The following is a 14,142-nucleotide window of genomic DNA, read 5'->3' as shown; positions in this document are numbered from 1 at the left end:
CATGGCATAATTGGGTATCTTATTGGGCAGAAGCCCACCCCTTCGGGAATAAAAGCGTCGTGTGTGTTTTGTTTTGCTATCCAATTACCAATTCTAGTTTTAAAGACTTAAGTCCTATTTTCCATTTACCATGGTCGCAGTGTAAAGACGTTATGACACGTACCACGTTTTGCATGAGCGATGCACGCGTGTTACCATACTTACTCGTGTTATACATGCGGAAAGTTCCATTGCATTAATTAGCTGAGCTTAAAGGTAGGTAACTTGCACGCTTAATGTTAACTGCAGTGTCGCAAAATAAATAAGGAAAAGTGCACTTCCAGTGAATAGAGTTCATACGGTGTTGGTGCTAGTAAAAAAACAATGATAGGGCTGGCAGAATGTTTGTGATACCATCGTAAAATAAACAAGTAAAAGTGCACTTCCAGTGAATAGAGTTCATATGGTATTGTGCTAGTAAAATAAAAAAAAACAATGTTAGGGCTGGCATAATGTTTGTGATACCATCAGAGATGAGACATTTTGAAAATAACAGTATTTGAAATGCAAAATACAAAATACCTATTTCCATTTTGTATTTTAAATACTTTTTTAGAAAACCATTTTTTATTTTATTTGAAATACTTTTTAGGACATATTTGCAAAATGCAAAATACTTTTTGATCAACTTGCAAATAAGCAGCTCAGTAAGTAATTAGATAAAATGCAAACATACGCAATAAGTCAGCGATGATACAATACTTTTGGTTTCGTTACTATTTTATCAGACATAAACATTTGAGTTAGGTACTGATTAAAGCGGGAAAACCACAGGGTACAGGCACACCATAACTCTTTGTTACAGATGTCATGCTTTTCATGTAGGTCAAATTTGTTGATTTTTAGTGAAAAACAATGAACAATACAGTTCAGTTCTGTGTTGCCATAATGAGAAAAAAAAATATGGCGTAAGTGCCATACTTTATAATATATTTTGCACATCTCTGGATACCATCGTAAAATAAACAAGGAAAAGTGCACTTCCAGTGAATAGAGTTCATATGGTATTGTGCTAGTAAAATAAAAAAGTAACAATGATAGGGCTGGCATTAATGTTTGTGATACCATCGTAAAATAAACAAGGAAAAGTGCACTTCCAGTGAATAGAGTTCATATAGTATTGTGCTAGTAAAATATAAAAGTAACAATGATAGGGCTGGCATAATGTTTGTGATACCATCGTAAAATAAACAAGGAAAAGTGCACTTCCAGTGAATAGAGTTCATATAGTATTGTGCTAGTAAAATATAAAAGTAACAATGATAGGGCTGGCATAATGTTTGTGATACCATCGTAAAATAAACAAGGAAAAGTGCACTTCCAGTGAATAGAGTTCATATGGTATTGTGCTAGTAAAATAAAAAAGTAACAATGATAGGGCTGGCATAATGTTTGTGATACCATCGTAAAATAAACAAGGAAAAGTAAACTTCCAGTGAATAGAGTTCATACGATATTATCGCGAGTAAAAAAAAAAACAAGTATAGGGCTGGCATAACGTTTGTGATCAATACTACGGCTGTTTTATAGTTTTTTTTTTTTGTAGCACTGTAAAAAAACGATTTGGATTACTAGTTAGGACAGAATAACATACTGTAGAAACTGGCTGTAAAAACATCGGTTATAAGTATAACTAATAAATGGCAAGGTCCCGATCAGTATTTGACAGCCATTTCGAATTAAAATTTTTAAAATGTTGCTATGTTTTATAATAATAGATGAAAGTAGATAATAAAGCAATTAACATTTATAACAATATCGTTTATAACAATTAACGACTATCCGATATACCGTTCAGTTTGGATTATCTCATCAATGTCGTTATAACCGGTTTTAACTAGTCTGAAATGGTGAGTATATTAAGCAAATGTTAATTAATTAAACACATGTCTATGGAACGTATTAATAGAAGCGACTCAGTGTCGCTCTGAAGTGCGATCTCAGATTGAGGTCAATTTGAGGTCGGCATCTTAAGATAGTCCGTAATTAATAAAGCCGAATTAACTTCAGCTCCAATGACATTTTAAATCCTATATGTGACGGATTTTAACAACGGAGTTTATTTAGTTTTCGTTTATAGATAAGCTCGCCCCCTATCACATTATGAGACGGAACACACTTGGCGAAAAGTGGGTGCCTTGGTTGCGCCTCTGCATACCCCTTGAGGGACAAATGCGTGATGATGTGTGTGTTTTCTCAGCTGCGCACACGCTTTTAAATAACAGGCTGAGTCTGATTTATTAAGTAGTTGAGTACATTAAATGTCTACTTGAAACTTTACTCAAAGTTAAGATTGATTTATTAATATAGCCATATTTCTCATGCAGTTAGAATATAAGTATATAAATATGACGATTATCATTTTTTTATTTTAGTAGCGACAATAGCATATGAACTCTATTCACTGGAAGTGCACTTTTCCTTGTTTATTTTACGATGGAATCACAAACATTATGCCAGCCCTATCGTTGTTTTATATTATAAATTTTACTAGCGACAATACCATATTTATATACCTACATAAAAATAACAACGACAATTTACCATAAAGTGGGCAGTCAGCTTATCCGTCTTCGATTGCAATAAGGAAAAAAACGATAATTATTAATTAACATCGAGTTGCACCGCTTGAAACTAGTAATTGCGTCGATTACCGGACCCTTGTGCCTTTATAGCTGTTTCCTCATGCAATTGCTCTATGTGTACTTTTTCCTATAAGTACACGGGAAAGTGAACCCACTGTGCCTAGTGGTAAGTGGATTAGGGTCCAAAATGTTTCGACTAATAAGCGATGATTACCCCTTCACTGTCGACACAATTATGCCGGCCTGTTGGAACCGCATACACAGGCTGATCCCATACCGTGAAACACTTGCGTGGGCCACTCTTAGTTTGTCCTTATATGGTTTATTGCAATGTTACTATGAGGAAGTTTTATTGATAAACTGCGGTGGAGAAAAGTTTGCTGTAGGAACGGTACTATTAGTTAATGCTTTTCTGTATAAAACAGTAGGCAGAGGTTGAATTACGACGCAGCGCATACGGAGTTTTAGTATTTGGTTAGATTCCTAAATCTTGTAACCAAAAATTGTCGTCTATACTGGTATGATGTATGTCCCTATATTGTATACCTGTTTGAACACGATAAACAAAAAAACTACCCAACTGATTTAGATAAAATTTGATAATAATATGGGGATAGTTTGAAATCTGGGAGAGATATAGGCTACTTTCTATCCCAGGGAAATATATAGCGGGACTTTTATCACGGAAAACTCTTTGACTCGGGCCAAACCGCGAGCAAAGGCTAGCTGATTGTAAAATACGTATTCAAGTTCAATGATATAATTTTTTAAATATCTGAATTTTGATATAATGGCGATAGGCAATCCGAATATCGGGACGAAGCTGGGAAATATGAAGAATTAAAAAATACCTTTGCTCCGATGAGATTCTATTGTAAGCTTAAAAATAATAATTTTAAGTAAAAGCTTGTGGTTCAATTACTTTTCAGCAAAATAACTAGTCCATTGTAACAACTTTATGTGTTAACTCTAGCCAGTATGTGTGTCAAATAAAACTGCCATCCGTTCTAGTTTCCCAGAATTTGTCCCACTTTGCGACGTGTCCGGGGGTTTCCGGGGAGGGCGTATAAAATGTCTAGATGGAACTGTGATTTTACTATGAGAAAACTTGATTTCTTATTAGTAAGTATTGAAATTCCACAAACTTAGAAGGGTCTACGAGAAAACTAAGGGGCTAGGAGAGTAAAGCAACTGAGAGTGCACCTGTGTATTACGCACACACTTGTGCACTATAACACCTTCTGTGTAGTTGGCTAATATCCGTTGAGATTAGCCGCCGTGGCCGAAATTCGGTTAGGACGGAATAATAATACTTATCGATAAGATATATCATATCCAAACATTTTTCTTTTTTCTATTTACGTTAACGATTTTAAAAAGGCATTTCTGGCTACCGCTCCAGATACCCAAAAAAACGGAATGAAAGAAATACGCAGTCGCAATCCTTGAAAGATAATCTACTATAATTTATTTACCTTTCCGAACGTTATCGAAAGTAAATATGATAGTGTCATATCAATTGGTACTTGGCTAGGCCCCCTGATTTGTCTCGAAATGGGCCAATGTCGCGCCGACCCCGACAGGCAACTGTCTGTGGACTGTCATTGGAATAACAATTACCATAAACGCGTGATGGAGCGTTATGGGTCTTTGTACGTGTGTTTGGAACACAATAAAATGAGATTGAATTTATAGAGTGTTGCATTTGTAACATAGCACGGTAAATGAGCTGAGGTTCTTGAGTTTTAGTTACCTTTACATAAGTCCCTAAGATGCTTTGTTTATGGATGAGTATTGAGTAGCATGTCTTAAAGGAAATAGGGACAAGGAAGAGAAGGTTGGTTGTAGATTTGCCAAAATTCTTCAAAGCACTACCACAGGATTCATACGAAACTCAACAACAAGCTCTCGCTTCACTTGGATTTTCTGTGAGATATTGGTAATACCTAGGTTAAGTCATTTAGCGTATGCGTTGTACGAGACTGCTTTTATGTCCAGGGTTCAAATCCTAGGTAAAGTGTCATTGGATTTATCTGCGCAAGTATCGACTCTGAATCTAGAATTTGTGCCCGATATGACCACAGGCTCGCCCGTTACCACATCATGGGACGGAACATACTTGACGAAAAGTGGATCTACCAGTTGCTCTTCTGCCTACCCTTTCGAAGATAAAGACGTGTATGTTTTTTGTTTTGAGTCATGCTTTACAATTTCCTTTGTTCAATGGCTCTGACAATACTCCAATATTTATTTACTGCAGATTACAATGTCTGTTTCTAGTATATAATAGATGATGAGCATTCCAGAGCTTATCTGTATCATGATGTATTGAGTAATAGTGGACGCGATGGTCACTCGAGTTTATCGCGCATTACCAACCGTGTACGCGCAATATTGTTAATATTAACCGATAAGGGAGAAGTAGTTTCTATTAATTCATATAAGTATGTGATAAAATATGGTCCAATGACGCGATGAGATTAACTCTGAAGCCACATTCATGAAGTCATTTCGTTGCTTATATTAAAATTCGATAATATTATGGTTGGTGTGTCCGTTTTACGGAGATATGCCACGTGAACTGCCTCGGTGGCGTAGTTGTATTGCACGTCCGGTTCAATAGCGCTCTGAGGTCCTGGGTTCGAATCCCGGGTCGGGTAAAGTGATATTTGGGTTTTTCTGCTCAGTATCAGCCCGGAGTCTGGAATTTGTGCCCGATATGGCGATAGGCTCGCCCCCTATCACATCATGGGACGGAACATACTTGGCGAAAAGTGGGTGCCCTGGTTATGCCTCTGCATACCCCTTCGGGGATAAAATGCGTGATGTTATGTATGTATGTATGTATGTATGTATGCCACGTGTTAAAACGTCTATGTTGGATTTCCCGTTAATGAAAATGTATCTAGCTCCTGAAATTAGAGTTAGTTGGAATAACTTACATCATTAATACACCAGAGTTGTATGTACTAGTGAACTGAATAACACGTATTTTTATAAATTTAAAATGTTCACTGTAATAGGATTGTTTTCGACATTCATTCTACTTTCTGCGAATCAGACCTCTGGTCACTCACTTGTCAATCAGGTCGCGTATGCTCATAAACAATAACATTACAATCTTGAATTACAAATGACTGTATTCTTCCACTATGCTCTTCCCTCAAATGAGGCCTGTCAAATTCATGTATGCAACTGGCTGCCGACAAAAGTCGACAAAACTATGGAACCTTCTTAGGCACTCGCATGTTAGAGACGTGCTATCTAGTAATTAGATTCACTTTAAAATAATTCCTAAATTACGGCTTTGATCCTCAGGATAATTAAACTAAAACTCTGAGGTAACATTTCTAAAGTAAGCTCTCAGCCCTCATAGAAGGTTGAATCAATACTACCGGTCATGGGATAAATAGTACAATAGAAAATACCTTAGGGAGGGATTAGGGCAGCTTAGAACACCTCAGTCCAGCATCATATGGTTTTACGTTCATATTATCATCCCCTGACACAGTTTACCTATTAACTTGGTTGACCTACAATTACTTTAGTACCATTTTACGATGTCCGCGAGGTTATGTAGACATACTTTTATTTTTCTTCGTTTTATAGTGATTGCTCATGCGGCCTTTAAATAAAAGATTTTAACAGAAAGTCGGGTAAACGAATCTCGTTACAGTAGGTAAGTGTTTACCGATTCTCAAAACTAATACTGAAGGATAGCAGGAATTGAAAGAATGAGCAACGGACATTTTATAGGGATTAGTACAGTACAAATAAAACCTCATGAAGTAGGTAAGACGGCAAAACCGTTATTGGTTTTTTCTGCTCAGGTATCAATCCGAGGTCAAAAAATTGAGTCCGATGTGGTGAAGCTCGTCCTATATCACATCATGGGATAGAAACTTGGCGAAAAGTGGGAAACTGGTTCCACCTCTGCCTACCCGTTCGGGGATAAAGACGTGATATGTTTATTTTGTAAAATGTAGTATCCTAGAGGATATCTCTAGCACTTTTAGGCTCTCCTGGAATACCAGAAGAATTGCGATTGTCTTGTAGGTGTTATGTACCCGGACAGAGACCTTTATACGAAAATGCTCGCTGTTTAATAAACCCTAATTAACATGAAATCAAATGATATCCTAAATAATGATATGTGACGCATTTCGCTAGCTGAGTTTTGTTTTTGAACAGCGCCGATTCGATTGAGAACAAGCTCTCAAGTAACAGCTTAAGCTAGGTTTATTAAATAGTTTCATATTCAATGTTCACTTGAGATTTAACTCGAGTTTGAGAATGATTTACTAATATGGCCCTTTGTAACCAAACAGAAACAGCGATTGCCTAATGAATCTGGAATCTTTAAAGTATATCGCGATAATATATGAAAGAGCCACGTAATCTAATTACGGAACAAATTCATTCGTCACGATGATAAACGGATGGCGCGGATTATTTGCGGATCGTAAAAAAACATGGTAAAATGTGATTTCTTTACGACTTAATGCTCGTATTGTGACTTGTGTTTTATATTTATCAGTCGGCGACTGTGAATCGTCGGCATCGTGAGTAGGTTTGCCTTTTATATGATTAAGATGCGATTTTGTACGCTGCCTTTTATGAAAGATGTTGAGGTGTGTACTATAAAACGATTTTAGTTTTTTTTTAAATGCATTTGACTCCTCTTAACTATAGAAAACAAAAAAAAAATGTAGAAAGACATGATTTCTATGACCCCATGTCTTTTTTCTATTCAATCTATCTAGATGTTAGTAAAAAAAATGTAATAGGTATGTAGTTTTTTTGGATTTTTTTTTCATTTTTGTTATTCTTTGTATAGTGCATAAAGGATTTCCTAATCTCTTCCAGCCAAGTCCGGATGGTGAACGGATTATTATTAGCGCAAAATGTATTCTGCGATAGGATAAGTATATGTATAACAGTCGATTACATTGTATAACTTTGCGTACAATTTGTGTTTCAGTCACATACATACTTTCAATTTAGAAAAATGAAAGCAAACCGAAAATATTTTTACATAGACTCTATTAGTTGTAAAATATTTACAATAATATTATCGTGCTTGAATAACATAATTATCTTCGAATTTAATTAAACATCAAACGGAATATATGAAGAGGTTTTTGTTTCATTACTTTAGTTTTTGTGCTTTACGGTGCACCTAAGGAAAAAATATGTTATTCTAACCAACGATGATTTAAATAAGTTGAATGAACAGGAAACTAGTTTGTAAGTGTATAAAAACAGACAATGTTGTGGATTAGCAAGCCATTATACCTTTAACCACAAGTAATAATCGACCAGCGTGAACTCTCGCCCGTCGGTTACTGGAGAAAATTCTCCATATATGATGTATATTTTTGTAATTAGTTTAGATTATTAATAATTAATATTAAATTATCAACTCAAATATGGAATTTTGAGGATGTGTGAAGTCTACCAATCCGCACTAGGCCAGCGTGGTGGACTAAGGCCTAATCCCTCTCAGTAGTAGAGGAGGCCCGTGCGCAACAGTGAGACAGTATATAATACAGGGCTAATATTATTATTATTTTATTTAACTCAAACATCAATAGTAATCGGAATATCGTTAGTACAGGAAGACCCGCGAAGTTCCGGTTCACTTGAAAATCATTCCTCAAATCCCCGGTTATTATAAAGGATACCGATTTTGACAACCCTAAAGAGATAGAATGTAGAATAATATGGATACGATAGAAACAACTTTAATTAGAAATAAGACTAACCTTCAGATTAATGGTCACCTTCGTTCACGAACTCCAGTTATTTAGTTTTGTGTACTGTAAATTCACTGTGGCAGTAACCATGGGACGAGCTTCTTGATCTCATATAAAAAAACACAAACTAGGTTTTTTTTCTACGATATTTTTCAAATGTAGTATCGAAGACTGTGTTCGTAAAACAATGTATGACGTCATAAAACACGCGTGCAATAAACAGTACATTATCAGTTCCGAAACGGGAATAACGGCTTTCAACAAGCTCGTCGAAATCGACGGGCGAGATTTATTGGGTGACGCAATATATACCTTCCAGTGTGCAGGGTATTATTATGCAGGTGTTCACATGAGGAGTTTGATGTAGAAATATCAATCTTCAGGGCTTCAATATAGATTTGAAATTTATGTTAAAGTAATCACTCCAGATTCGGTGCCAAGGATACTTTATGCAGTAATTACTGGGCATTTTGAGACTTACAACTCGCACGTCAGAGAAAACAGTGTAGGGGCATGCGCCGCTTTGTAATATACGGCTCTAATTTTAACTTATAATAAGATATTGGTGGTAGGTCTCTCATATGTCACAGTCAGACTGGGTAGGTACTCCAATGTCTATTTCTACCGCCAAGCAGCAGTGTTTAGTCACTGTTGTATTCCGGTTTGGAGGTATTGTAGCCAGTGTAAGTACTGGACATAATAAGACTTAACATCTCATGTCAAAAGAAATAAAACATCCCTTGTACTGGTCCCTCACCAGAATAATTATAGAAAAAAAAAACATCTCATGTCTCAGAATGGCGAGCGCATTTGAATACCAAACAAAACTTTGTAATTCAAGGTGTTGGATGGTGTTTCTACTGTTTATAGGCGGTTGTATCTCTTACCGTCAGGCGAACAGAAAGCTTGTCTAGTCATTCAAAGCAAGAAAAAAAAGATACGACATAAGACGCCATTCAAATTAAAACCCAATTAACTCCAATTACAGATACTTATCGGCATCACACTTATGGTGTGGGTGGTGCAGAAGGCCCGCAAGGAGCTGACTATAGCGATCATGGCGGCGGAGCTCGGCCGCGAGACGATATCCACATCCAGCAGCTCGTCCATCAGCTAGCCCACGGCCAGGGCGTCCACCGACCTGGACAGCGACGAACACTCCAGCTAGGGCTGGCCCTTGGACGGGTGGATCCGCAGCACGGCCGCCCGCGAGCATGAGACATACGTTTAGGGTTGCCACGCGCCACCCAGTGATATTAGTAGCCATTGTACCTCCGTGAGGGTTAAGTACAGGTTTGTATCGAATCTCCAGTGTTATGCAACGTTCTGGCTGTGTTAGATGGGGGTCGTGCGGGGGCGAAATACGTCGATTCCCACGACTGTTAGCTGAACCGCTAATCTAATTTACTCTTGCCGGAGCGTGACCTATGCACTCCCGAGCCGGGAGTTTCAAATAACATACTGGTATTCATAATGACCAATGTTATAATTTTATATATTTTTAAGACATCAGATGTTTTGACACTCGCCGAAACGGGATTATTTGTAGTAATGGCAATCAAGTTATTAACCAATTGGCAAGCGTTAAACGGGTCAAGGTCGTTCCGTTGTGGGCACCGCTGACCCCGTGACCCCCGACTGAAACCGCGCCTGATTTATACAGATGTATTAGTTACAGGAAATACGATGTATATATGTGATATATAAATGTATCGTATGTCCGTATACTGTTGGAATTATGTGCGCGTTGTATCAAATGTTCTAAAATATCAGTGTTTGTAGAAATATTTGTTCACGAAAATATATTTTCCTATGTTGTTATTTGTTAGGACTAAAATACGTGAATTGATTTCGTGAATCCGTATTACGAATGCTTTGACGTATATAAACGTTGCGATACAATCGCGCCTTAAGTACTAGTTTTGTGACAGTTAAAATAAACCTTATTAAAACAGCATTTCTCTGACAGCTTCTTAAAGCAATAACCAATTCACTAAGGACATCCGTACATTTATAAAGTGTTTATTTTGAAACTGATTTTTTTCCTGATGTCACAAACTTTCTAGTCAAATTCTGATTTTCCGTTTCCTTTTTGCGTTTGTTACTGTATGCACGCGGGAAAAGACGTGTCGTTAATGTTCAATTTATGACGGGACTAGATTATATGCAAATATAAAAAAACTTATAAATTGAAGCTAAGCATTTACAATTTTTTCTTAAAGATTATTTTGACTCAAACAATACATAAAACTAATCTAAATAGCTTGTCCCAATACTTTATATTTAAATTGGGATGGAATAGGTAATTATCAGAAAAAAGACGCTAAAACACGTCACAACTAACGACAAATTCTACACATAGCGTGTTATCACGTCGCCTAGGAACAGTTAATTGTCGTAAAATTAATTGAATTTGTTAATTAAACAGCACGCTTACTGCTCCATAATAGCTTTGATAACAATATTTCTGTACTTTGTTATAAATATTAATGGTTTATTGATGTATTTTTTTATTTATTATTAACTCAATTGTTAAGATTAAAGCCTGCCTAGCGGCATATACCTAGGGTCCAGGACTTTAGGAGAAAATCTGGACAACAGATAACTCTAGTAAATAAACTGATCCATTACCGATATTTTCCCTTATACCCTCTCAATAAATAATAATAATATGTATGAAATATGTTCTAATTTGGAAATACAACATAATGCACAGGAATTTATAATATCTCAGACCCAACTCGCCATTTTCATAAAGTTTTAAACTAGGAAACAAAGCTAGCTGCCAGCATTAGTTGGTAGTGTTCTACATATTGTTTTGTCACTCTGTAACCTACATTGAAAAAAAAACACATTTCAAACAGCATTTCTTTTTTGTTTTAATATAAAATATGTTTCTCTGTACAATCTAGTCTATCATGTTCCAAATACCTGTTCTGAATTCTTCCCGTTTGCATACAGATTCCAATACGCATTACAATAACCTTAACATACAAATACAACGGACGCCGTTTGTTTTGTTTTTCTTTGTAGAACATGTTTTTTTCGCGTTCAAACGGTTTTGGACGAAATCCAAATATAATTTCGTCCGGTACATTAAAACGTAAACAGGGTGACTTGAGAAATGGGTCGCGTTAAACCGAACAAGTCCGGTGTCATTGCATTTTATTGACTGAACGTGTATATACGTCGACTAACGTACTCGCCTAAGTTTGAACAAATATGTCACCAGATAAAAAGGATTAACGAAAATATGTCGCCAATGTTATCACAATTTAAATTATTAATTAGTTTATGTTAATAAACGAATACTTGAGTCACCCTGAACCGTTAATATCTGCCACTTGGTTTATCACTTAATTATATTATCAGCTAATAATCAATCGATAAGCCGCGGTACGCAGGTTAGCTATGTGCGTTGTACGTTTATGGAACCAAATAAATAGCGCACTTATAAGTGCCACTTAAGTCTTAGTTTCGGTTGCTGCTCATTATACGTCGGCTACACATATAATGATTTAATTGTGTGACAATTATATTTATTTTTCTGGTAAACGTACCAGGACGTTAAAATTAAGGCTGGTGATTCTTATTAAGGTTATTAAAGTTTTTTAATGTAATAAATAATGTGATAGTGAAGTTAATGAGCCGTAAATGTTCCCAGCTGGCTAGAATTACCACATAAGCAACATTGACAATCCAAATACAAGTGTAAAAATATAATATGTGTACATAAACTGTAGATTTTTCAATAACGAATCCAAAATGTGAACATATTTATTTTTCAAGATGAAATATTCCGCATATTTTGAAATAATTATAAATAATACTTTGGATATTTGTATGGTAGAAGTCTAGTATTATGATGTTGCCAAAAACGAGTCGCGTGCCTCAGAGTTTTACATATATTTTTTGATTCACTATTAGCAAACCAAAAAAACAATTTCGTACGACAAAACAAAACGTGTTCAGTTTTTAGCCAACCATTCACAGAACTACAGTTTACCCCAGTTACAACTTTTTTTATCAACATTAGTTTTGTAACTTAAATTTGTCCAGTTAAGTCCTAAAGGCTATCTCGCACACACAAAATCACGCATTTATCCCCGAAGTGGTATGCAGCGGCGCAACCAAGGCACCCACTTTTCGCCAAGTGTGTTCCGTCCCATGATGTGATAGAGGGCGATGTGATAAAGGCTATCTCAAATTAAAAACAATGGCGGATATAATATGAATCGAGTATGATATTTGACGTCAGCAGCCGTGTCGGCTCGTCACGGCAATGATTGCAGAATGCGGCCATCTCGCACGAGTTACTAATCAATTCATCTCGCTTTTGTATCATAAGAATGTTATTGTCAATTGCCCTTGCATGTGTGAATGCAAAAAATAAGTCATTATAGCATCCATTATAGCCATTTTTCACAAAATGATTTAGTTTCAATTATGATTGAAAACATGACCCTTTATTTTTTGGATAATCACTAAGGCTGGTCTGTAAATCATGTTGATCGAAGAATATTTTTACATAGTAATTCATTTTTGATGACGTATTAAGTATCAAAATTAACAACTGTCAATACAATAGGTAACCAAAGTTAGCGAAAGTATGATAAAGGCTTGTGCAAAGAGTTGGCGTCTACTTCGCGGAGATATTCGCGTGACTGTCTCATTGTCGTGTAGTTTATGATTGCTATTTAAAACTAGGGCTATTTTAACACATATGGCTTGTTAAATAATATCTTATTTTTATAACCAAATTGTTTAAAAGTAGTCTATCTACTGTTTCGATATATGAACAGCTGAACAAATATGTATAGATGTTATGTTTAATAAAATTGTAATGAAGTACAGAATATAAAATATAACGCGGGAAAGGTATATGATGCCAATAAATTCCACTCGGACGGACCAGCACTCCTAGCAATAGTAAATATTTATTTTATACATAATTTTCTTTAAATTGTATATTGCACAAAACATAATAACTATATTGAAAGAATTATTAAACAGTGAAATACAAAGTAAGCAAAGCTTCAAGGCGAGATGCGGCAAAAATATAGTGCTTATAATAAAAAAATAAAATATTTAATTATGACCACACAACGTGAATTTAAATTTTTTAACCATACAAATTTAACCCTAAATACTCTTTTCGGACCAATTCATAAAAAACATATGTAAAACTGTGATGTGCGCGACTGTACGCGTAATTTTGATGCCAACGCAATGTATTAACATTAAAAAAAAATGTATTTGGCATTTATTCTTATGAAACGGAGACTAAAGTAGAAAAACGATTAGCGGTTATTTATATGTACGTAGTATATATTGTTGTGTAGTGATTATTGGGCGGCATGGATCTTATATTTTCCTTTTTTTTACCAATTTGTCCAAACCCAACCCAGACTATCTTAACAGTTGCAATTACTCAAGGGGCCGTAGTATTACGTAATGCAATTTGGAGGGGAGGGGGGTGTTGTAAAACGTTACGATGCGTTACAGGCGCGGGAGGGGGGTTCGTACAACGCGTTACGTAACATTGTTTTTTTATTTTAAAGCAATAAATAAGGTATTTTGGCGATTTTCTGGTACTTTGTGAAAATAATGTAATTTTAGAGTTACATAACTGTTTAGGGGGTACAGGAAGACGTTACGGCGCGTTACAGGGAGGGTAGGGGGTTTAAAAATCTTCAAAAATTGCGTTACGTAATACTTGAACGGCCCCTAATAAAGCGACGCAGTGCTCATTAACATTATAC

At 35.9% G+C, this 14,142-nt stretch overlaps 1 protein-coding gene across 1 annotated transcript in view; it reads left to right on the top strand.

Annotated features, from left to right (window-relative positions):
- LOC115453564 (transmembrane protein 64) overlaps nt 1-13,460 on the top strand; it is a 44,700-nt gene extending 31,240 nt beyond the window's left edge. Inside the window, exon 3 of the mRNA XM_037438831.1 lies at nt 9,369-13,460. Within this exon, the coding sequence (XP_037294728.1) occupies nt 9,369-9,497 (129 nt within the window). The 3' untranslated portion in view covers nt 9,498-13,460. The remainder of the gene's footprint in view (nt 1-9,368) is intronic.
- The last annotated feature ends 682 nt before the right edge of the window (nt 13,461-14,142 follow it).

This window comes from Manduca sexta, chromosome 15 (assembly GCF_014839805.1).
Source record: "Manduca sexta isolate Smith_Timp_Sample1 chromosome 15, JHU_Msex_v1.0, whole genome shotgun sequence".
NCBI lineage: Eukaryota > Metazoa > Arthropoda > Insecta > Lepidoptera > Sphingidae > Manduca > Manduca sexta.
The sequence above is the reverse complement of the archived record's forward strand: the minus strand, read 5'-3'. Positions and strand labels throughout refer to the sequence as shown.